The 25,674-nt window shown below is 38.8% G+C and overlaps 1 protein-coding gene across 2 annotated transcripts in view; it reads left to right on the plus strand.

Annotated features, from left to right (window-relative positions):
• Positions 1 to 25,371, plus strand: part of LOC146316107 (USP6 N-terminal-like protein) — a 39,781-nt gene extending 14,410 nt beyond the window's left edge. The window contains exons 10-11 of one of the 2 annotated variants that reach the window (XM_084734927.1): positions 4,864 to 4,976; positions 25,116 to 25,371. In XM_084734927.1, coding sequence (XP_084591053.1) covers positions 4,864 to 4,976; positions 25,116 to 25,159 — 157 coding nt within the window. In that variant the 3' untranslated portion in view covers positions 25,160 to 25,371. Of the gene's footprint in view, positions 1 to 4,863; positions 4,977 to 5,198; positions 5,454 to 25,115 lie in introns of those variants that run through there. The other variant, XM_084734926.1, reaches the window with a different exon arrangement.
• Positions 25,372 to 25,674: the final 303 nt, after the last annotated feature.

Below are 25,674 nucleotides of genomic sequence, written 5' to 3' on the forward strand. Positions count from 1 at the left end.
ATACCTAACAGGTCATAGTTCATATAAAAAAAGAAAAGAAAAAGAGTCTTGTGAGTCCATATTTGGCTGCCTTATTTTAATGCTAAGTTACACCTGCTAGATTTCTGGTCTCCCGCCCCCTCTCTTTTCTCAAACCTAATCTATAATAGCATAAGTTACTACATTAGCATCCGCCTTTGTCTGTCCAATGAATCTCTTTGCTGTATAATAGTAGTACAATAAAAGAAACCTATTATTCTCTGACAGAAAATTAAGAATGAAGAATGTAACAGAAAAAAACCTTGAGCAAATTTTTAAAAATTATATTCCTCATAATTCTGCACTTGCTTTAAATGAGTCTTAAATTACTTGGTTTGCCCTGCCATCTGACTTGAATTTTTGTGGCGATTTCACCGAATCTTATGCATTTGGTTTGTTCTTACAATTAAGCAATCACCTAACCTAGTCAGAAAATACACATTAAAACCTGCAAAAGGGTCCATTTTTTATTTTTTTTATTGGCCATTTAAAAATGTGATGATAAACCTCAAGCTCAAATACACAGCACGTTGTACATTTTTAAGGTGAGAATGAAGATGTAGACTTAAATTGAATTAAATTATTGTTTTATGGTAAATTATAACACTGTCAATTTATAATTATGGGCTCACATTGCAACCTACAACATCCACAACATCCTTTGACTGACTCATTTTCTTCTCTTTCAGAGCCTGCTTCTCATTGTCTCCACTTCAGTGTCCATATCTCTTGCAGCCAGTCCTGTCTCCCCCTCTATACCCTCTCCTACTCACTCCCTATACACACAGTTTTTCTTAGTGCCCTCCACCAGTCCTATCTCTTTCTCTTTTGTTTACCCCCTCCCTCACAATAGTCAATTCCCATAAACCTCCCTGGGCTGTCCCTCCTCCCCTGTGTTCTCATTTTCTTTTCTGCACCCCCTCTCCTCCTATATGCCTCTTTTCATTCATTCATTTATCCTCATTGACACACTGACACCCTCGTTCAGCTAGAGGGGTTGACACATCATTTGTTTACTTCACACTGACAAGGCTGGCTTCAATAATGTCTCTGCTTTAGTTTTTTCCCTTCTCTTTCAACCGTTTCAAAATTCCCATATTCATTTGGACTGTAGATCACTCAGTGGGTCTCTCTTGGTTGTGTTGATCATTCTGTTGACATGATATGCATGATTTTTTTCCCCATTTAACTGTTACACAAGTTCATGTCTTTTCCTAGGCAACCTGAGACAGCAACAGAAACTTGGTCTGAGATAGTTAGTTGGAAGTTTATCTGTTTTAAAATCTTGTAACGTAACCCCACCTCTAAGGTGTACAAAGCACCTACTAGCACTTTGACAAATCCAGTCTCAAAACTTAAAAACATTTGGCTGGTGTTTGGAGCCTTGTATCATGTCTCACTCTCCTCTGAACTGTGTAAACATACACAAAAAGTTGGCTTAGGTACTAAGAGATTTAAAACGTCTCAGAAAGTATTCCCACAGTAAAAAAAGAACATGGAAAATCCTGTTAAATTAGTCAAGAGCTGTTGTGCAATGAAGTGCACTTGATTCAAAAGGAATTCAGGCATGACAAGGTTTACAGACTGCTGCATGCTACAGAAAAGAGAAGAAATGTTAAGTAGTGTTGTTCCAATACCTATACCAGTAGTAATCCAGAAACCAGCGGAACTCCATATACAGGAATATGCAGCTGTTAAATGTATGGGCCGATACACAAAGTTCAGGTATTCAGTAACACCTGACTGATGCTAAATTGTTGAGGCAGATTCTAAAAAAAATCTGAGCACTGATGAAAAATAAACACTCATAGTAAACAAACAATCTTGATCTATGCACTGATTTCTTGTTCCTTGTCAACATACACACCATCTGCAAAAGTATCAGCCAATATATCGGCTTGGCAGATTTATGTTGCACCATACTTTCTGAGGCAATTTTAACTAACCTGACAGGAAATTTACCAGTTCTGAGAAGCAGTAAGCAATACTTGTAGGCAACTGTAACTCTCCAGACACGTAATCTCTTAAAGTGATAGTTCACCCAGAAATGAATGTTCACTCAATATCTTCTCACCCCTGTGCTGATGTGAGGATGGGTGAAGATCTCTAGTTCACAAAACACTCCTGGAGCTTCAACGGACAACAGTTTTCACCTGAAATGGAATATAATCTCCATCAAGTATGCGTTAATCATTGTGTAATCACCTGAAAAAAAATTAATCACTGTGTTTCCATTACCTTAGAGTGAGCCCTTTACATCTACAGAGGGCGCAGGTTTTTTTCCATGGAGGCCTCCATGTTGTACCGTCATGGCTAATGTCTACAGTAAAATACAACACAGGCTCTAAATATGGCCTTTTGTGCAAGTTTTGTGGCCGCTGGTTCTCTTACATGCGTGGAAAGGGTGAGAGAAAGGAGGTGTTTGCAATCTACTAATTCACAGCTAGATGCCACTAAATCCTACACACTGGTCCTTTAAAGGATCTGCTGTTAACATCTTGGTGCCAGATACCACAAGACACATACACAGATCTTGTGGAGTCCGTTCCTCAACGGGTCAGGCCTGTCTTTGCAGCACAAGGGGGAGCTACACAATATTACAGTATTAGGCATGTAGTTTTAATGTTGTGACTAATTTGTTTGTTTGTTTGTGTCCCATGTTTAGATCCACTCCCAAACGACACCAGACACACCAGATAGACTTACCTTAGTCCTGGCCACCTATCAGGAAAAAGACCAGATGTCTCTTTCGGGGTGATTACCTAACAAGTTGTAGAAAGAGGTCAGCAGTCAGGTTTAGTTTCAGAACAGCAGCAGTGGAGCTGATAAGGATTTGGGGCTTAAGGTAGATGGATTTGTGGTCACATAACTTAAGACTAGGCAATAAAATCGAGGAAAACTGTGCAAGCTACTTGAGTTGACCAAACTGATGTCAGCTATGTTAGTCAGCTCAAACTGATGTTTTGCATTTGTTTATCTCTAGCTTGTGTTTGAGTCATATGGTATAAAGAAAGATAGTGTTTTATTCTGTAATATGATTCTTCAAGATATCATTGAAGAAGGTCCATAGCCATCACAACCATTCAGAATCTCTCTGATGTAAATACAGTGTTAGTTATACAGTGTAGTAAAGAATGGTTTACTGTTTGTTGGATTTTGAACAGTGGCGTGTCACCATCTGTGTAATGCTTGCTGGGATCTTATTAAATGAGCTGACAGGAAACCTGTGCACATCATTCATTCACCTTCTCCTACAATAGCTCTCTTTTCATTTTCTCCCAAGCACTCTACCCACGGCTGTCTGCAACCATTTATCATTATATGCTGGGATGGGTAGCTTAACAATGTGATCTATCTTTAATTACATATCACTCTTTTATCACCTTCTTTTCTTCCTCTCTCTCTGTCCTTTCTTTCTCAGTCAGATTGTCTCAAAATCTTTCAGTGCTGTAGAACAATGATCAGGTGCCTGTGTGGAGGAGAAAATAAAAGGAGGCTCTTGCTGCTGATGATCACTGTGCTACTCTCTAATTTAGAATTTTCTCTTTCTGCCTAGTTAGGCAAACCCAAGACATTCGGTTACATTAATGTAAGTGATGGAGGATCCACAGACCTTGTTGTGTGCAAAAAAGCATTCCAGAGTTTATGTGAAGTTAAATCAGTCAAATCAGATGGGTACCCTCTAGGATTGGGAGATATGTTAAAATTTTCTGAATGGCCACAGTAAGTCCAACAGCATACCACCTGAGCCTTTCACCTTCCCAATCCACATTTCTCTCTTTTACCAAAGTAAAAATGGCTTAAGTGCCTTGTTAACTCATCCTAAAAATCATTTCATTCAAACTCAGCAGAAAAACAAAATGAAGCTCACCAAATCCATCCGTTAGGGATGTCCCGATACAACTTTTTCACTTCCGATACGATACCGATATTGCAGCCTTGAGTATTGGCCGATACTGATATCGATACAATATCAGCACAAATCATACATACTTTTATTACTTATTTTGTAGTGTTGAATGTTAGAAAAGGCTTGATCAAGTGATGTTACTCAAACAGAGAACAATAGTCAGCAACCAGTCACCTATGGATAGAAGTGCTGGAGCAGAAAATGGACTGCTTATTGGAGCGCTTATATCTGAGATTTTAGATGCAGTCAGATAAAATCCGATACTCGTTTTTTGGCTGATATCGGACCGATATCCGATATCAATATTGGATTGGGACTCCCCTACCATCCGTCTTTCCACTGTTCCAACAATCACAACTCTGGTTTGGTTGAAATAAATCCTGAATTCACAGCGTTGGATGTGAAAATATTCTGCCACTAAGGGCTGTTTTCCTGTCGCTGGTTCTTTGGCTCAGTGGGTGTGATTTGTGCTGCTGAATGAGTTACTGAGCAGCGCCTCTCACTCTAAAGTCATGAAATTAGCAAAATAAAATTACAAAAGTCTGCCAAAAAAAATATAACAACCAGGGATATTACTACTGACAGGGTAGCCAATATTCATCCAGTCACCCAACCCCTGTACAGTGTTAACTTATCCTTTAAAACAATATGCCAAACATTTTTGATCACATCATGTCCCAAAATATTGAATTTCCAACTGTAGTTTAAAAACAAGAATTGTTTCAGATGTGTATACGCAATACCTGTCAGTTTAAGTAGGCAGTCTGTTCATAGTACCACCCTCTTTTTGTTGTAACTTAATCCAGCTCCAGGTAGAATTAAAAAAATTCTTCAACTCTCATTTTTAGGTTGTGAAATTGGTACCCATTTGAAATGACAATGTTCCCATTGTTCCTACCATCTTTCTTTTCTCCACACCTCACTTCCCTCTGCAGGGCCCAGTACACCGTGTTGGTCCCTGCCCTGTGGAATACTGACGTCCAAGACTGGGAGCTTAAATGTATGAACAGTCTAGTTTTGGACGAGAGCCACCATGGACCCAAAGCAGGTACCACACACACACACACACACACACACACACACACACACACACACACACACACACATTACACACACAAAGCAGTGCGAAGGGACACTGGGGACCACCCGGCACACAGTCGTTCAAACTCTAGTAACTCATTCAGCTGACATCACTTAACCTTCAGTGGCACACATGCTGATCTTGTTACACGCATACACACACCGTTTTGTTCTTTGGTCTTAATGTCAGTGTGCATCGTGGTTGGACCTTGGGGAAGACATCTCCAGCTTTTTCCTGAGAACACTGTTACAAAAGGAGGAAACAGTCACCCCTTGTTCACCTCCTTCCCTTAGGTTCTACTGTTTACCACTTTCTAAATGTTAAACTGCTTGGTAGTGTGCTTGCTTTTACATTAACATGCTTTTTTATTTTTTAGTCATGTAAGCTTTTCATTTTTAGTCCATTATTTTGCCATTTTGTAATTGTGACGTATTTGAAGCAAATGCTGCCCTCTAAACCAGAGGATCTCAAACTTTTTTCATTGATGCACCTGCTTTTAAATATTTTTCAGCCAAGTTAACCCTCAACAGTGTAAAAAGTTGCTGGTAGGAAAAAACACATAAAACGGTACAATTCAGTGTTGCACCAGTGTCGGCTTGTTGAGGTAAATCCTGTTAAAGGGACAGTAAACCCCCACAAATCAATAATATGTATTTTCTTCTGGCTTGTAGTGCCATTTACCCATTTAAGATAGTTTTGATGTGAGTTGCAGATTTTTGGAGTGATCAGTCGTAGAGATGTCTGCCTTCTCTCCAGCATAATGGAACTAAATGGCACTTGGCTTGTGGGGCTCAAAGCCCAAAAAAACACATTTGACAAGTTCCACACTAGTGTCTCCAGAAATCATGACCCAGTTTCTCAAGATAATTCACATACCTTGTTTTGAACAACTAGGACTTTCTTTCTACCAGAAAGAAAATAGTTCCTTCATGAAACTACCCACAGCAATGTCTGTGGATTACCTTGAGAAAAAAGTAAGTGCCTTTTAGTTCCACTATATCGGAGAGAAGGCAGATATCTCCAAAATGCACCAGGTCGCACCAAAACTATCTAGATGAATAACTAGCTCTAATAACTAGCCAGAAGGAAAATATATATTAGAAATATTTTTTTAGGGGGGGTCGAGAGTCTGCCTACTCAAAGTGACTTCGATAAACACAATGGAGCACGAGCATCTGATGCTGTAGATGAGCATTTGGATGCATGTGGACTTACTGCCTATAGTCAATCAATTCACTAGTCACAGTACAGTGCAAGCCCAGACCGAGCACTGCTACAAGTGAACTCAAGTGGGTGGAGGGCGAAATATTGTCCAGAAACACTACAAGCAATGTTGTTTTCTCTTTCTGCAGTTGAGTAAGTTAAGTGTCTAAGTATAAGGTGTGCTCTTCCTAACCCCTTAAATAAGTCTTTCATCCTCCCTATTGACTACTTTGATGAGGGTAAGCAGGAACGTCAAAGGATTGATTGATTTTGACCAGATGAAATCGAATCGGTTGGAGGTGAAACAAGTGCGTTAAACCTTGTAAAAACAGAGTTTGGGGCGAGCATATTTTCAAACATGCAACAGGTCGCTGAGTCTGTTGGCAGACACACAGAGCAGGTTAGACGTCCTCATTAAAAAAAAAAAAAAAAAAAAAAAAGTAATCAGCTATTCACTCGTCCGCTCGATCACATCGCCTCCAGTTAGGGATCAATGTCAGTCTGTGACCTGCTACGTGGAAAACAAGCCGAAACAAAGTTGCCACAGGTAGCCCGAGGTAAAGGATTATATGGGAGGAAACAAGAATTGTTAGCAAAGTAGCTAATATTGTTAATTACTGGGTTATTTACAGAGATCAGCAGCTGTAATGTACATGTAAAAAGTGACTGCTGCTTTCTTGCAGCAGAAAATATATGCACATTATGTGTACAATAAGTGATGCATGCATGAGCTAGCTCCTATCAAAAGCAGAAGAAAACAGGACAAAACTGAGTTTTAAGGAGTTTGTAGCTGCCAGTTTTTATATGAACTTGTCTATCCTGCAGTCAGCGTGTTAGATACAATAGCAAACAATAGACCAGATAAATTAACAAGAGGGCTTGCTATTTTGCTAGATTAGTCACTAACTATTAAGTATTGTCTTCAGGGTTGTTTTTAATAAATTGAGTGTTTACTTATAAAGGTCAATTTTACATTTGGGGCAATAACACTGATCCCAGATCAGCAGTTAAGTGTAACTTTTGCCTTGAGTTTATTTTAATACATTCTTATTAATTATCCTGCAGAGGAGAAAAGGGAAAATGAGCACTTTTACATTTTTAGTGATCATGGTCAAAAATACTAAGTTTGATCCAATAATAAAGTGTTAATTATCTGGTCTATGCTTTGCTATCATCCTTAAAACTCAACTTTGTGCTCTGCTTTTGGATCAGTGCTAGGTTATGCATTCATTAAATTATGTAAACATTTATTATTTAGAATACTTTGTACTTCATTTTGCTCTATCTTGTAATTCTCTTATCTTGTGACCAGCACTAGACTAATCCTTAAAGTCACCGAAAATAAGTGTGTAGTAGCTCTAAAAAAATCTCTGGGGGTGCATACTTCTGGACCCCCATAGAGTGTCTATGTTTTTATCTGCTCACACATTCTTCCTAATACTGATGGTATTTTAATGGCTCTGTTTTCACTTTATTTTTATTTCTATTCACTGTGTTCTCAGCTGTATTACTCCATTTGTTGGTTTGTATATCATGCAATACCCTCTTTTTTGAGATTTTACAGCAGTTGACAGTTTTTGGCAATTAATGATTGCACTGAAAATTAGAATATAAAATGTGCTGTAATCAAACTTGATTTTACATGTTTACGGAACTTAATACAGTATAATTATTGTAGGAATTATGCATGAATGATATTTTTTATATTAACATTAAGAAAAAAACTCACATCCAAAGTACCCCTAGAGGTAGTAGTATCCCTATTTGAGAAACACTGCTCTAAGCAAGCCACCAACTTGCTAAAAGTGGGAGCTAGTTCTCTGATTCTGTTCAGACATTTCACTACATTAATGGTCGAACATGTTGAGTTTATTTTATTTCATTATGTCTCAAACAGACTTTCAGTGCAGCATCAGATGACAAAGTCCTAAAGCTCTGATGACGGAGTTCATGTAACAGTCTGTGTGTGTATGTGCGTGTGTGTGTGTGTGTGTCCATGCCTACTATAACTTGTCAGATCAAAGGCGCTTTCATCTTTTGAAAGTTGTTCGGATATCAGCTCCACAAGATCTGGAAACCCTTCACCACTGGAGTCTCATCTTCACAAAAAACAGACAGAATGGAATGCAAACCTGTTGTGCATGTATGTGTGCGTGTTCATGACCGTAAATGTGCACATAGGCTTGTGTCTGTTCGTGCATCCTGACAGACTCAGAAAGGCTACGAGGATGAGTCACAGGTTGGTGGCTGCAGGGCTGTGTTTGTCAATGCAGCTGGGAAGGTAGAAGAGGGGCAAGAAAAATAGACAAGGTGTGTGTGTGTGTGTGTGTGTGTGTGTGTGTGTGTCTGTGTGTGTGTGTGTGTGTGTGTGTGTGTGTGTGTGTGTGTGTGTGTGTGTGTGTGTGTGAGAAAGAAAGAGAGAGAGTGAGTGTGTGTGAGAGGATGAGTTAACTGAGAGAGTATTTGCGAAAAGGGCAGAAGAATCTGAGAGAGCATGAGAGGTTTCCTTTCAGGGCAATTGGAAGCCACAAAAGCGTGTTTTATGGTGGGGATAATCCATCACCCTGTGTTTGTGTGTGTGCGCCCACCTGTGTGTGTGTGTGTGTGTGTCTGTGTGGCTGTGTGTGAGTCAGGATGAGTCATCCTTATTTGCTGGCCTGTCAGACTGTCTAGCCCTCAAGGCAGCAGAGGAAACGAGCTGATTCATTTGCTGCGTCTTCAACACAAATCTAACGTTCCTGTATTTTCTCTCTCACACACACTTTCACTCACTCTCTCTGTCACTGACACCCAGCACCGTCATGGTGTTGTTACTAATCTTGTGGCATGTGTTCCACACTCCTTCTAACAGTTCGGGGCTGCTACTCCTGAAGCCAAATGCATGTTAATTGGAGCGCTGTTCGCTGTAAGAGCTGTTGCTGGAAAACATTTCTGTTCATGTGGCATTTAGAGATGCTTCTACATGACTGGTTCTGAAGATGGAGAGTAGTGTTATGTCATAGAGACTAGAGGTGCAGTGGATCACAGCTGGTCCGTGGCCTGTGTGGCTCGCCCCATATGGTTTGTCCCGCATGTGATCCGCGGACTAAAAGTAGCCATCATCACTCACTGATAGTCAATATATTTGTCCAACTGGCCGACCCTACTTTCCAGATGACCATTGCCCGCTTCTTATCTCTGCTTGAGGCTAGAGACTTCAGACTACATTAGCAGCTAGTTGCGTAACACACTCCAAAAAGTTTGTTGCTTGCTGTTGATGGCAGTTGTTGTCAGCTTGGATCCACAGCAGTCACTGTATAATGGATTCCTGACTCAGAGACACAGCAAAAAAGAAAAATCTTGTCAAACCACTGCTGCTTCATTTTAGCACATGTTTGACTGCTCTTGAGTTGAATGTTTGTCTCCTGATGCTTAATTGTTTCATCCATATGGGCTGATTTGCAAAAAGAACAAAACAATTTTGTAGGAAAGGTTTTGGACATTAAAATATTAAAAGTTCAGACTAAAAGAGCTTTCACACCTCCATGTGGTAACCACTCTGACAGCCACCTACCTGCAAGAGAGTTCCCCTGAAAAACAAAGTGTTTTTAAAAGTGGCTGCAATGACAGGCAGGTGCTCACTGAATGTCATGGTGTTAGTATAACCTACACAAAAGGCTACAACATGGCCATGGTCACCATGTCCCATCAGTTTAGCCTCATGCCCCTCAAATAATTCTAAGTCCTGTGGACTATTTTGTTGTTTTCTTCTCTGCCTCTTTACTGCCACTACAGCAAGCTATTACTCTTATTAAGGTCATTATTTTGAAATGGTATAAAAAAAACAGTATGAATAGTATATGAAAATAAAATAATCCTAAACCCTTAAGTTAAATTCATTATATCAGTGGGCTTGCTGCTCTGGCCTTTGGCCTTTGTGCTAAAAAGAATGGACAACACCAAAGGCCCAAAGGCCCAGTGCCCTTGATCATAAATTGTGTCTACACACACTTATATATTTTACTTATTCATATTTTATATAAAGGAAACATTTATGTGTTTTTGGAAGGTGTTACGGTGGTACAGTTGGCTAAAAAGCTATCATGGGGTGCATTGCCCCAGCAAGGGTAGGTGTTTTGAATGATATTGTTGTAGAATGCTGTGACATAAGGGTCCCTGGGGCCCATCCAACAACAGGCTGAGTCAGCAATGAAGGACGGAGTTGAAGTGACTTCAGGTTATGCTGAGTCAGGCTGAGAAGCTCTGAAAGCAGGTAGATGTGTCCTTCTGTCCTTCTACGGGCTACTTTCCTATTGTATTCCTCTTATTTCCCCTCTCCCCACCTCTCTTTCTCCATTCCCCTCCTCTTTACACCTTCTCTCCTCTCCCTGCCCAACATTATTCTCTTTTTTATTCAGCTCCCATCTGCCCTCTTTTCACCCTTTCCTCCTTTCCTGCCCTCCATCCTTTCCTCCTCCTCCTCTCCTTTCATTTTTTCAGTTCCCTCTCCTGCTCTCTCTTGTGTTTCTTTTTCCGTGACTCCTTTGGTGTAGTAGCAGATGCCAGAGTCCTGTTCTCCTCCGCAGGCTCCCATGATACCTACCTGCTTCCTGTCTGCCTGCTGCTCAAGCCTCAGTGCAGTGACTCAGCATTCATTCTATTCACTGCCCCCAAACAGCCTCCTGCAGCCAGTGCTGCTTTCATACTTGCACAGATTTTAACGTCATGACGGTTTATGATTTATTCTCATGCTTATTCTTAATGACGGTCCCAGTTTTGTGGGATTTTGTGCTGTGTCATTTATTGATGTATTGAACCGGCAGGTGACCAGGTTACTTCGGGTGTCCATCAGCTAGAGGCAGCTACACAGAGCCTATAACATGTCATCATCACCTGGAACTAATGTGCCCTTTTTGACACCAGTACCTTTGACAAGAGGAGAAAACCCTTTATTGTCAGAATTAAATCCTGTTTAAACAAATTTTAGGTGAAATCCTCTCATTGTATGTTGTGTTTGCATTTTACTGGATACAGTGTATACGTGTGTTTCGTTACTCCTCCCATCAGTGAACTCTGTGCCCATCTGTTCTCTAAATCTCTCTCTTTTATCCCCTTGTTCACACCAATTTTGACCTCACTGTCCATCTGTTATTTGGCTCCAGCAGAGTCACTGCAGTAGTTTATGTATATTAATATGTGCATGTGTGTGTGTGTGTGTGTGTGTGTGTGTGTGTGTGTGTGTTGCAGGTCTGCATAAAAACCCATTCACTACTTTGAGAAAACAATGACAACACTATTTCCCCTCTCTTAGAGTCCTTGGCTTATGATAAATGGATCTGGCACGGAATACTTACTTAGTGCCTTAGTGCCTTGCATCTTTCATGCTTTTACTTCCATTTCTACTTCAGACAGGTTTAACAACAGAGGTAGATATTATCAAAATGAAAGTTAGGAAAGAGGGGCTTGAAAGTGGAGCAGATAGTCCATGTTGGAACAAGCAAGGTCAGGTTAAACAAGGGTCAAAATAAATTGGCCAAGGTTCAGAGCTGGAGTGACCACACACACACACACACAAACAAACTGATTACATGAGAGGAGTTTATGACCTACAGAGACAAAGAGGTGTTCTCCTTGCAATGCGACTGCTGGCACCCTAAGGTCATGAACACATAAGACACACAGATCACAGGTGGCTGAGACGAAAACAGAGCATCCAAAATGAGAAGTTCTTTTGAGTTCAGCTGAGGTTATATGGCTTCAGGTCCTTGCGATGTTTGACCGAGCTTCCTGAGAACCTCTTAATAGATGGCCTCAACATCAAAGTAAAGTGAGTTTTGGAAGACCGGTGAAGTAAAAATGACTGATGAAACTAAAAACATTCTATACAGTTATTTTTGAGGTACAACTCAGCCTGACGTATTACATAAACTTTACATTGTGTATATATAACTATACTCATGAGCTTCACAACAGTGCTCAGTAATGATGCTGCAATGTGACTCTGATATTAGATTAGTTTAATTTTTCCACCAACCCCGACTTGCTACAAGACATCTGAACAATTGATCAGACAGTGGAAGTCACCTTGGATAATATTATGCTGATGGCACATTTCGATACTGCTTATGTTGGATGGACTTGTTTTTTCCAACAAACAAAGCCAGACCGATACTGGATCTTTGGGGCCATAACAATATGAGAGTAAAAAAATTATACTTATAAATCTGAAATGACATCAGGGCCCTGAAAGAGTAAATTTTCCCAGTTATTTTTAAGAATTAGAAATAACTATAAATTAAAAAAAAAACACAAATAGAACAATTTCAGTTAAGAAAAGGGATCAAGTATACCTAAAATGCTGCCTATAAAACTGAAGAAATAAAAAACAATCTGGATTATTTTGCATAAAAAAAATCTTCCCTTACTGGTTTTATTTTATTTTTTTTTATTTTAATGTTACCAGTTGTAGAAATGGTGTATTTTGCTCGTTAGTCCTGACTGAAATATAAGTAAAATGGAAGTGGTAGGAACATATCTGGGTCATCTTCGTTATGGTCTTGTGGTCTGAGGCCACTGCTGGGGCTGGATTGCATCTATTAGTCCCACAGGAATGTCACCTTTTTAACCTGGCTAAGGCTTCTTAGCCGTGGGCACTTGGCCTACCTGTGACCCCTTAGGTAGGCCTGCTTTCTAGTAAGCTTTGCTCTTTGTAAAGGTTCACCGTAATCCCCTCTCCCCCTCCATCTCCATTTGTTTCTCGTAGTTGAAGTGCAAAACCACCTGCTTTATCAGCCCTAGGCTAACCTACTCCCCTCATTATACACATCTTTGTGAGTGGGGCCTTTTATTAATATAATTTGGCCACATACTCAAGCAGAAGGGGTCTTTTACTATCACATATCCTCTATACAGGGGTTTGAATCACTTGATCAGGCTTCCAGCAGAGACTGTGGGTCAGGGTGCTTGTTTATAGGTCTGTGATGCTAAATGAGCTTTTTCACTAACCTCCATCTTCAACTCCAGTGGGACAGAGGGGTCATAACTTTAGCTTGTTTGTGTACTTTCCACCAACAATGACCTAAATATTGGACCAAGAGCTTTTGTTCAAGTTGACTAGCGTGTTGCAGAAAGTGGACCAGTGTCCTGCAGGTTCGTCTGGCTACTTATGTTAACTGTGTAGTACCAACTGCTGATGTTACTTGTGTCTTCAACCCATCTGGCACTTTCAATCAACTGTCAAATTTAAGACTGGGTTCTGTCAGCTTTTTACTTGGCAATTTTCTTTTATTTTTTTGTGGTATTGGGTAACAACCGTCTTGTTTTTTCTTGACAGTGTTATTATACATAAATAAGTGGGAATTTTTAGTTTTTTAATTAATGATTAATCTGCCAATTATTTTAACGATTTATCAGTTGGCCTTTTAAACCAAAGATAAATATTTTAAAAATGCCCATAACCATTTCTCAGCTGATAATGACATTTCAAATTGCTTGTTTTGTCCAACTAACAGTCAAGAGCTCCTTCGCTGTCATGTATAACAAAGAAATGCTGCAAATCCTCACACTGGAGAAGGTGGGAACAGAGAATGTTTAACATTTTTTCATGAAATATGACTGAGACAATTAATCGACAATCAGAGTTTCTACTCTTCTCTGTTGATCAACTAATTGTCTCAGCTCTAACTTTTTCTGTCTGTTTTTCCTGCATGGCTCTATGACATTTAACTTTAGAAAGCTAGTAACCTGGATCATTACATCTTGGAGCAGCATGACAAGGCATTTTTTGATACTCAGTAGTATTGAAGCAGTTCAGTCGGTGCCATAAAAGTATCAAAGTTCTATACCCGGCCCTTCTTTTCTGCTCAGGGTTCTTTCAGGTGCTAGAAGTCCTTCAAAATCCTTGAATTTTATTGTTTTCAAAGTTTGAAAAGTGATTGGATTTTGGATAAAGTGCTTGAAACTGCTGAAATCGTAACTGCATTACTTTCACAATAAATCACTGTCTGACTGAATAGTTTGCTAAGTAGTTTATTAGATCAAGAAGTAAAATAAATCAGAGACAGTCTAATTTCCTTTGCCTTTTGCATAAAATGAAGACACTCAAACCTTGCATGCCACTAAACACCAGCACACAACATGCCGGGAGGTTTCAGTGACTGTTAGCTTGAAAATTATTTAGAGAAAAAAGAGAAAAGAAAATTGAAATTGAAGTTATTTGTCCAGTAATTGTTTGTGTGATTGTTTTATGTTGACTCAACCACGTTATATAGGATGTAGGGCTGCAACTAACATTTATTATCATCGATTAATCTATAGATTATTTTCTTGATTATTATTAGTTGTTTGGTCCATAAAATGTCAGAAAATTGTGAAAAATGTTGGCCAATGTTTCCCAAAGGCAAAGATGATGTCCTTTCAGTTTACGTTCAGTTTACTGTCAGAGAGGAAGAAAGAAACCTGAAAATATTCACATTTAAGAAGCTGAAATAATAAAATTTGACCTTTTTTCTTGAAAGAATTCTCAATCTGATCGACCACTTACCAAAATGGTATAAATATTTCATTTAGCACAGTTGTAAGGTGCAGGGAAACATAATATACACTGAAAATGTTTGAAAAGTGTTTGAATTTGACTTTGCAAAAGATGCAGGAACTCTGTCTGTGTATATTAGGAGTTTGACAGGTGAATTACTTCAGTAAAAGCAAGAGAACAATGGTTTGCATGTCCTCATCTCCCCTCATTAAATTAGAACAAGGCAGCTGGCTAGGGATTCTGTGCTTCTTTGCATATGGTCCCTAATTAGATAAAATTAGGAGAAGAATTAATTATTTGTGATTTGTGTATAAATGTGGCAGATGATGGGATTAGAAGCCGCAGGTAGGAAAGTAGATGAGAGGATAAGAAGAGAAAAAACAAATCTTTTTAAAGAAAAGAAAGGAGAGTGGTGTTGGCTCAGATCCCGCAGAGCGCCTGAATACTCTCCTCCAGGGTTGGACCCTTAAGGTTTTCCTGCCCGCTTGCTTTCCTGTGTGCCTGTGTGCCTGTGTGTGTGTGTGTGTGTGTGTGTGTGTGTGTGTGTGTGTGTGTGTGTGTGTGTGTGCATACTCACATACTTGCTCTTGCCTTATAAGTTTCTCAGCACCACCCTCTCTTCCTTTTGCCCTATTCTCCTGTGAAGCCCCTCTGGCTATCCTACAGTGTGTGTGTGTGTGTGTGTGTGTGTGTGTGTATTGCTATATAATTGAGGTAAAAGGAGAACCTATGTGTGTGTGCTGGATATTTGTTTGTGTGTGTGTGAGAAAGAGAGTAGCATGCACTGTTTTGTGTTCATGTGTGTGAATAAAGCAGCTTTGTTTATATTCTGAAGTAGAGCTCAGCTCTCAAGCTCAAGCAGGGGAGGTACGATCTTAATAATTAATAGATATTCTTAATTATGTTTACTTCTTGTAAAATCTAGGGCATAAGTTCTTAAAGAGGTTATAATGATGTGCATACACTTAAATTTGGGTCGTCCTTTTCTTGCCAAACAAGGGAAAAAGAGTTTTTTTGCTACACTTTTGATCTAAAATACTGAAGAAATAAAAAGTTTGAGAAAATGTTTGAGAAAGTGTGACTGAACAGAGAACAGACAATAAGTCAGAATAAGTAAATAAATTAGGAGTAGATGGGTAGTAAATTGGAATATGGTGATGTCCATGGTGAAACATGATATCATTGATATCACTTTTACATACTTTCTTAGGTATTTTTAAATCTATGAATGCTGGATATTAATTTTAAATTGGGCAATACTTTATGCTGTTTTTCCTCTGGAAAATAACACACAAGGTGCTATTATACTAAACCCATCCTTGATTTTTGCACTCTGTGGCTGACACTCCTTTAAATACATATTTATCAGGTCTAAGGCACTTTTAAATCACGATGACAACTTGAAAAAACAATTAAACAATAAATTTAAAGTGTACAGCACTTTTTGTTCATATAAAATTCATTTTCGCTTTAACTAATAGTGCATCTGCTTTCCCTCTTTAATTAAATACGTCAGCCATGAGCATTTGTGTGAATTGTCATTAGCAATGAATGTGTCAATCATGTGTGTACAATTGCAAAACAAAGAGATGCAATCATCCTTTTATAGAATCAAATAAAAATAGTAAAATAATTAATCATGTAATATCACCGTAGATATTGTTACTGTCCAGTACTGTATTGAGACATTTTTCTCTGTCTCACACACACACACACACACACACACACACACACACACACACACACACACACAGAGCGATCCACAGAGAAATTGGATGGCTCTTCTGTCTGACAGGTGATCTCAGAGGTAAAGAACTTCATTTAACCGTGTTTAGCCATTACCATAAAATGACACAAAAGAATATTAAACTTGTGGAGTTTAAATTAGAGGCCCCAGACTCTGTTTAGATTGCTCATCATTCAACTTTTGGCAGCTATAATTACAGATTAGAGAGTAGAGATCAGGCTATTTTAGTTCTTTTCTTGTCCTCCCACTCTCAGTCTCTCCTCCCCTACCCTCTGTTCATCCCTCAGATTTCTCTTTCTCCACCTCATTTTATTTTCCAATGCCACCTCTTCTCTCTTAGCCATCTTGAGAGAATTACATCTGTGGCCATGCCAACCTCCAACCTACCCTGTCTTGTGTGATGTGTTACTTATTACTCAGTGCCCAACTTCATGTAGCCCAGCCTCTGGAGTCCTTGTTGGACCTTTGCCCTCTGGGAATGAACTTTGCCCTTGCAGTAGGCTTTAAGGCGCATTAAGAGGCAGAATCTGAATGACAGGGTGTGGTAGGGGTCAAAACTCACAGGTCAGTGGGGATCTGCAGCAAACAGACCCACTCCCCTTCATTATGCCTTTCTCTTCCATGTCCTCTCTGTTTCTCCTGCACCCTCTCTCCGTCCCCATCCTATTTTGCCTACTTTGTTTTCTTTCATCTAATGCACCAGGCAGCTCTTTTCACCTGCCACCCCTTCATCACGCTTATGTTGTTTTGATTTCTGTTAAACATTTCTCCCTCCTTTCCTAACTCTCTATGCATTTATTTACCACCAACAGGATTTGGAAATCAGATTTCAATCCTGGTCCACAATTTAATATGATATGGTATGGTGCATGGAACCAAACATGCAGCTAATTTCTCAGAAAGATAACAGAAGAGAAACTGTTGTATCTGTTTACAGTGCAGATAACCAAACTCAGAATGTTTTAATCATGAAGTGTGTCAATAATTGGCCTTGTTCCATCATGCCATGAGCCACAGGGATCTATTTTCATGCTGCTACAATATTTAAAACTGCTCAGCTATCATAAAAATGTAGAAAATGACTGCTGTCTGATGCATTTTTGATTATCACTGTGCTATGCTTCACTCAGTGCCACATACACTGCATTTCCTTTGACTGCATCACCAGCAGGGAATGTTTGTTTGCATCAGCAGTAAGGTTGTGAAATGGCGATACAATACATATCATGATACAGGGATACCGATCAGTATATTCCAATATACTGCAGTAAGGCAAGACGATATGCTGCAATCTTTCTTTTGCATTCTATTTTCGACAGGCTGTCCTGTGCACACTGACTCAAAAGATGGATCATCTTTGTCATTTTATTGTGTTAAGTTCATGGTCTGCACGTGTGACAGGTGCTTCTCCAGCTCAGAACAGTGCACTTGGCTGGAGGATGAGAGCATGTAGAACCAGACTTTTTTCACATCTAACAAAGTGAAAAAGTTTGTGATGTTTTTTGGAACAGTGGGAAGACAGGACAGTTTTGGTGAGTTTTAATTTGCTTCTTTCTGTCTAAAGAGTTAATATGTAGTGTGTTTTACGGAGTTAACAAGGCAGTTTAAGTTTATCTTAGTTCGGTAAAAGACAGTAAGTTGGATTCAGAAGGTGATCGGTCGTATTTTTCAGTTCAATAATGAAAATAGGTGTGAGAATGTTCCCTTTCTTAACATTTTGTGAGATTATTTTATTAATTTGTCACACATACTCGTACACATCTCCCAGCTTTCATGTTACTGTGTTTAGTTGTCTTTGTTTTCATAGTGTTTGACTGACAGTGGCAGCTCCCATGCAGTAACATTGAATTTTGAGCCCTTACTATTTTTTTTTTTTTTTTTAAGATTTTTTGCTTAATTTTGTTATCAACTTTGTTATGTTCATGGCCAATCCTCACACTGCTGACTTAAATTTGCATTCTTAAGTTATACCAACCCCCTTCCTACTCTCTCTTTCCTCCTTCCTCATATATTGCCTTGCCTTCGTCTTTTCTTTTCTTCATTATTTCTTTTCTCCTCCCTTCTTCTTCCCACACTCCCTCCCCACTCCTTCTATTCTCCTCACCCTGCCCTGCAGTGGCCTCCACACTCTTAAGCCATTGATTTACCAACACACTGAAGGGACTTTTCATTTCTTTGAGCATTGTGTGCATGTTTGTGCATGTGAGCGATTGAATGTGTGCATTTGTATTCCTATTAAGGCCTCAATGTTTTTTTCTTTGACTGGCATCAGACACATGTTGACTGCTGTGCGTATTCCCAACACCATTTAATACACACTCCTCAGGGAGCTTTTCCTGTCTGTCAGTTTCATGCACGCACGCAAAGCAGCAAACACACAAAAACAAACAGCAGGAATAATTTTGCTCTTGTCTGCTGTCTGATTAATGAGCACATCCTACAGTCTATGAGAGGAGATGCTGATCCCCCTGGGTACCAAAGTATTATAACAAACCCAGACTGTAGTGACAAATATGAGTGTGGGTGTTAGTGTTTGACCATAATTGTGTTTATGTGATCTTCTCTGAAGGACTGCCTGAGGACATGGATATTTGCTAGCGGTTTAAAGTAAATGGTTTTGAATTCTTTAACATAATAATGAGTGATGATTGAGAGCTTCTGTGGGCTGCTGCTCATGAGGCAAGACTAAATAATGTAAACACCTGTTACATTCAGAAGCTAAACTCATGACGAGAACTGAACAGGTTGAGACCTTGCTCTGACATAATAAATTATGGACTTCATTTATAATGAACAGTGGAAAACATATAGGTGGCAGTGGAGGAGTCAATAAAGCATAGTATTGTAATAATGTACATACACAGACAGAGACCAGGTATCAGTATTAATTTATATAAATTGTTCATATTGCAAATACGAATCAAACTTTTCCCTTTCTGTCCAATAGATGCAAGCAAAAATGTCAAACATTTACTCGTTCCAGTTTTGTAACTGTGATTATTTGCTGCCTTTCTTTGTCATTTATAAACCAAAGTGAAGAGTGTTTAGGTTTTGGACAGTTGGTTTGACAAAATAAGCAATTTGAAGATGCCACTTTTTGGGCCTGACCAATACTGATTTTTTGGGCCAATACCAATATTAGGGAGTGAAAAAAAATCTGACATTGCTATATCAGCCAAGATTCTTTATACAGAATATAATATATAGAATATATCTGCAAGCATTTCCTTGGAATGATCCCACAAAAGTGGTTATAACAGTATATTTTACTGTTTAACAATAAACTAACATAATATAATACAAGAATAGAGCAAAATATATGTACAGACTATATGAAACCTAAATTAAGAAAAGGGCTATAGAACTAAAAGGTAAAAATTAACTGCATTATGTTCTGTTTAAAACCAGTAGTTTTCATATACATGGATATCAGACAACACATATGCTTTTACCATTATAGAGCGATATAGTTATGATTGGCAAATATTGGGCCAATAATATTGATCTCTAGGGTTAGGCAGTGTCCACCAAATTAGCATATGACGATGTCCACAGTGAATCATCGTGATGGACGATGATACTGCTGCTGGTTCTAAAAGGGTCTTCGTGTCTGCACCATATGTCCTTATTTGTGTTGAAAAAGAAAACAAAACACAACATGGAGATGTAGCATAATGAACAGCTACAACAGCGCTGAGCATTTTTTGACATTTTATAGACTAAACAATTAATCAATTAATCATGAGTAATGTGAAAATTCGTCGATAATGAAAATATTTGTGCATTGTAGCCCTACTTATTAGCAGATGAAAAAAGGTAATAAATTGAAATGATACAATACTCAGTGTACGGCAAAATGTTTAAAATCACAGTAATATAATGTGATGAAAGCATTATGCTAATATCGTATCGGGCTTCTAGTGACTCTCACCCTAAGAAAAATATCAAGTACTCATGAGGTTTAAGTCACATTTTATCAGATTTAATTTTAAACACATTTTATTACACAGTTCCCTTATGATATAAACATAGATGTTTTCATGTGGAGAACCATTGAATGACAAATATAAAGAGAAAAACTGTAAGACATCAATCCATTGTATTAGGTTGGGTTTAAATCTAATCCATGCTTACTCTGTGTACTCAGTCATTAACATTAACTCACAAGTTATATATTTTCAGAGCATATGTTTACATAGAATTATGATTTATTTTTAAATCTATCTTTCACCATGCTAGAGAACACAAAACTGTCTATGTTTCCAATTTGCATAATACAGAGAAAGGGATATGTTTACTGTATATTCTTGTTGTATCCTCACATATATACATAATGTTGTTGGCCTACTCAATTTAATGCACATAAGTCAATGAAAAATTTTAAAATGGTACACCAAAACTATTAAAAGTGCATCAATGAAACATTTTGTTGACTGAGTGCCATTCTCTCATATCACTATAAATACACATACATACACACGAATTTAAGTCTGCCCCGCTGTCCTGGTGCTGTAAATACTCACTAGAGCATCAAATGTGTATTAAAACATGTCTGAAAATAGTCCCCAGCAAGTGCAGTTCTTATTCCACTTTGAGTGAGGTTTGCTAAAAACTACAGTACTCAGTGACCTTGTTTTTAATGGTCTATGTCTTCAGTAGGAACCCGTGGACATGGGGCATGGTTAGTGAAGCCAGAAAGTATTGGCACCGTTTGTTTCTGTCGTTTGATGGGATTAGCTGACACTGAGAAAAATGTTGAACAGCAGCCATATCCTTTTAATAACAATGCTTAAACACAAGGTTTGATTATACAGTAACTGGTCTAATGGGATTGGATGAAGAACAGGATGGTCTTCAATACCACACGTCTAAGAATATTTTATATTTTGTCTGAAAACTACTGATAGACTGCTCCTTGTTTTCAGTGGTAATTCTACATCTGATTTCATTTCTCTGTGTTAACCTTGCTTTTCTGTGTGTGTGTTCTCTGTGCCAACTTCTTGGCTCCATCCCGAGCAGTGTTGTATTGTTGTAGGTTATGTTTTTTTAACCTCCTTATCTACTTTCCTCCATCTGTTGGCCTCACTTTTCTCAGGCCTAATGCTCACTTTTATTACTTTTACTGCGCACAAAGACACATGTGAACACAAATACCCACTGAAAACCATGTAAAACATAAACTCATGATATGTTTGTATGAATTCCAGAGAATCTTTAGTAGAAAGCAAATGATTAAATCCAAACTGCATTCAATTTAACTAAATTGTTTCCACAATCAGCATGAATACTGTTGCAAAAATGGTGAGAATAACAGTGAGGGAGATTAGTTTTCTGTTTTTGGTTGGGTATTTTACTTAACTTAGACCACAGCCTATCTGAGGAAATCCCCTTTGTGTCACTCATCATTTTTGCACATATATTTTGTCTGTCTTCTTTTACAAAAAATAGAAAAATAAAGGAAAATTCCAAAATTGAAATCTCAGAGAAGCACAGTAAGTTGTTCTTTGAGGTGAGTCGGATGACATACTACAGGCTGGTTCATGCTCCATTGTAGTACCCTTAGTTTAACCTCTGTGAGTCTGGAGAATTGTAGGATGGCTGCTGAGGGCTTTGAACTATAAACAACTTTGATGTTAGTGATGAGCTAGACTGATAAAATAACTACATGTCCACACCTCCGGCTGATCTTTTAGCGGCTGAATAAAGCTTGTTAAGCTCAGCTGATGATAATATGATAATGAATACCTTTGTTAAATTTTGTGATTCAGCATCAAGTTCCACATACTTACCTACACTTTCCAATGAAAAAATGCTGCAAAATTGCATTGCAGTGTATAAAATATTTACTTTCTTCACTGATCTGTTATAGTAGTATTTTTTGGTACACACTTTTGTGCACAAACGTGCTTCTATGCAAGTGTTGGGCAATGTCATTATCTCACAAAGAGCAGTCCTACTAATCTTTGTTTTCCCTTTTTTTTTCAAGTTATCCGCTTATCTCTAACCACACACGACATCTGAGTATCACTGCACAATTTTTCTTACTCACTGTTTTCCTTCCATCCTGTCCCTCTCATCTCTTTCTCACCCTGTACTTTTCTGTTCTTTTTTTATAATCCTTTATTTTCCCCTGCTGCTGTACCTAATAGTAAAGGCTAAACAGTGAGTGACCAAATGATATGGGATGGCTGGAGGTTGGTCAGAGTCATATCCAGTAGGCTAAAATAATAAATATCTCGACTAGCTCTCATTGTCGTTCATTGTTCTGTGATAAGGAGCCAGCCAAAAGATCATTGTTTCTAGCTTAATAGTAGGAAACTGCAGCAGTCAGACATGTTTTCACTCTGGCAGTGACAAAATCTGGCATCAGCATAGTTACTGTTCGCATCTTTCATATGATTTTGTTAACATTAATGCCAGGTCTAAATATTTGTTAGTGTTACTTCAGATTTTTTAAGAAGAGGATTTTCAAAGAAGCATTAAGTGATTTATCTGTACACACAACATTGGCATATCATCACCTTACAAAGTTGTTGTGGTGAAGGTATAAGCAAACAGTACCTATTTAGGTACATGTGTAGTAGTTGAATCAGGTCAGTGGCATTCATTTGGAGTTGTATTTCTGACCACATGACAAGTGTAATATTTCTTATCTTTTTCGCTCTTTTTTTGGTCTCCACCGCCTCTTTTAGGGACACGTCTGTCTCTTTAGGAGCTCAAGTTCACCAGCTAGTCTGTAACTTTGTCTGATCTTTGTTGCTGGCCAGGTAGTGTTTTTGCCAAACACAGTTTCCTGCTGCTGTGAACAGTGTTGATTAGAGCTCTCAGAGTGATCTGAACAGAAAAGATTTGAAAATTGTTTTTGTAATGTTCACAAAATACAAAACAAAGAATTGTGAAAGTGGAAGGAAATTAACTTTTTAAAATGGGAACAATGGGAAATGTTCCAATTTGCCACCAACTCAATAGTAAATTGTTATTTTGTGTCTAAAATCTACCAGCCACTTTTATATTTTACCATCACTGCAGCACATTCCCCACTGATTCAATGTTTTGCCTTCTGCTATTTCAACATGTAAACATTTCTGACCTGCTGACACACTGCTTTGATTAGTTACTGGGAAGTAAACATGATGCAGTTGATCAGTCAATCACTTAATGAGTCAGACAGATCCTGACTAGATAAAGACTAGTAGTTACTAGATGAAGGTGTAAACAAATGTCTCCAGGGATGCCAGTTGCCTGAAGTTTTTGTTAATCAATTGTTGGATGAGTTAATCAATGTAGGACTGGGTATCGTTCAAAAATGTTTGAAAGAAGAAAGTGATGGAATATCTGGAAAAAACTGTCAAAAGGATCATTAATTACAAACAGTAGTCTGCCTCATCCAAAGAAGAGGAAGTGTAGGTAATGTTTGTGGTTTTGGGAAATAGTGTCAGAGTGAGAGCAGCCAGCCCCATTCTGTCATCTTCAGGTGTTTCTCTACTTTTATTTGTGTTGTATCTGTAAACAACACCATGTTAGCCAATAGAAACGCTCTCTGCCACAGCTTAATTTTATGCGTCCCTGCGGTGGCGAGGAGCAGATGTGCCAGGACTTCCATCTGATTGGACATTTAGGTGAACAGACTCACAGATGAGCTAACAAGTTGGCTGCACTGCTTAGTTCACCGAGTTATCTGTGCATGTAGTTGGTGCAGATAAGTAGCTGGCAGGACATAAACAAACAAACAATGATCCCCCTCTCTGTCTTGTTTTTTCTGCATGCCACCTGAACATTAAACGTTGGCCAGTGAATCAGCAGCATTATCAGATCTTGGTACAAGCATGATGCGTATTTATTTGCTTACTGACGCTGCTGAGTGTTACTCTTTGGGTGTTGAAATTTGGTACTGAATGACAAGGCATTTTTCAGTAGTCAGTAGGTTTGAAGCAGTCAGATTGTTGCCAGAAAAGTATTACAGTTCGGTACCCAGCCCTAAGTGCATGTTTTTCCATATTAAAAGTATTTGTGAAGTATAACAGTCACCAAATCCAAGTAAATTTGGTATTTGAGCAATTAAGGACATAACTGACTATCATTACAGCTACAGCAATTTCTCCAACTAGCATATTTGATCGAGGTTAAGGTCGTTTTTTGAGGTCATGCTGGTGGCAATCCTGACAAAACAAATCTGATTCCAGGCCATGTAACCCAAGCTCAGCATGATAGACGATAGATGTCGATTACAGCGAGGTATACCTCAAAAAATGCTTGATACAGACATCAGTCCAAACTGTGGTTTGCCCTTAGGTCATCATGTTACACTAGGCTTTCCAATCTTGTGAACGGCTGGCTAACATCTTTTCTCCTTACTTCAATAAACCTTATGTCTCCTGGCTTGTCTCTTGGATTCAGCTCTGATTGAATTTCCTTTCTATATAAACTGTCCAATAATTTCTTCGGGAGAACAGAGAAGCCAGCGGACATTTGAGTTAGAAACACATTTTGTGCAAATGCAACCATGTCTATTTTTCTCTTTTCCTGATGGCTAGGAGTAGAATCTTTCAGCCTGTCTCCATCTTTCTCTTCTCCTTCTGCATTTCTTCCCTCAAGACATATTCTGTGTCCATTACTTAGTCTTCGTCTCCTTTTCCCCCCTCAGTAAATGATCAGCACTTCAAAGTTGCCATTGAACAGTGTCAGTGAGCTCCCAGGCCACAGGATCTGCTGAGCCCAGCTTTACATTAAAGCTTATTCAACCCCAACTACAGGTGTGCTGCCCCGCCAACTCCCACAGGACGGCAGATGCTTCAAACACACCAAAACACAACCTTCAAAAGGCTGCGTGTCATCAGCATTAATTCCTGGACACTGAGGAATCAGCAGAGTACTCTGTCATCTGAAACTGACTTTGAGAGAGAGACGGAGAGAGAGAGAGAGTGGGCAGTAAAACACACACCGTCATTCATACCTTCTCATTATATCCCTGAGTCATAGAGAAACCCCGGAGCTGAGCTCATTGACTCTCACATTCTCAGCTGTTTGTGTGTATTAGTTATGATTTTGACCATATGTTTTCATTTAATAGCTTTAAGTTACCGTGTCACAGTGTTTGTCTTATGTAATTTCTTTTCGTATATTTGTCTTGGGTGTTTATGAGGATACCAGGTAGGCATGCTGGGTCTTAAAACAGACCTTAAGGCCAACAGTTAACGTATAAT

This window comes from Lutjanus erythropterus, chromosome 13 (assembly GCF_056507025.1).
Source record: "Lutjanus erythropterus isolate fLutEry1 chromosome 13, fLutEry1.hap2, whole genome shotgun sequence".
NCBI lineage: Eukaryota > Metazoa > Chordata > Actinopteri > Lutjaniformes > Lutjanidae > Lutjanus > Lutjanus erythropterus.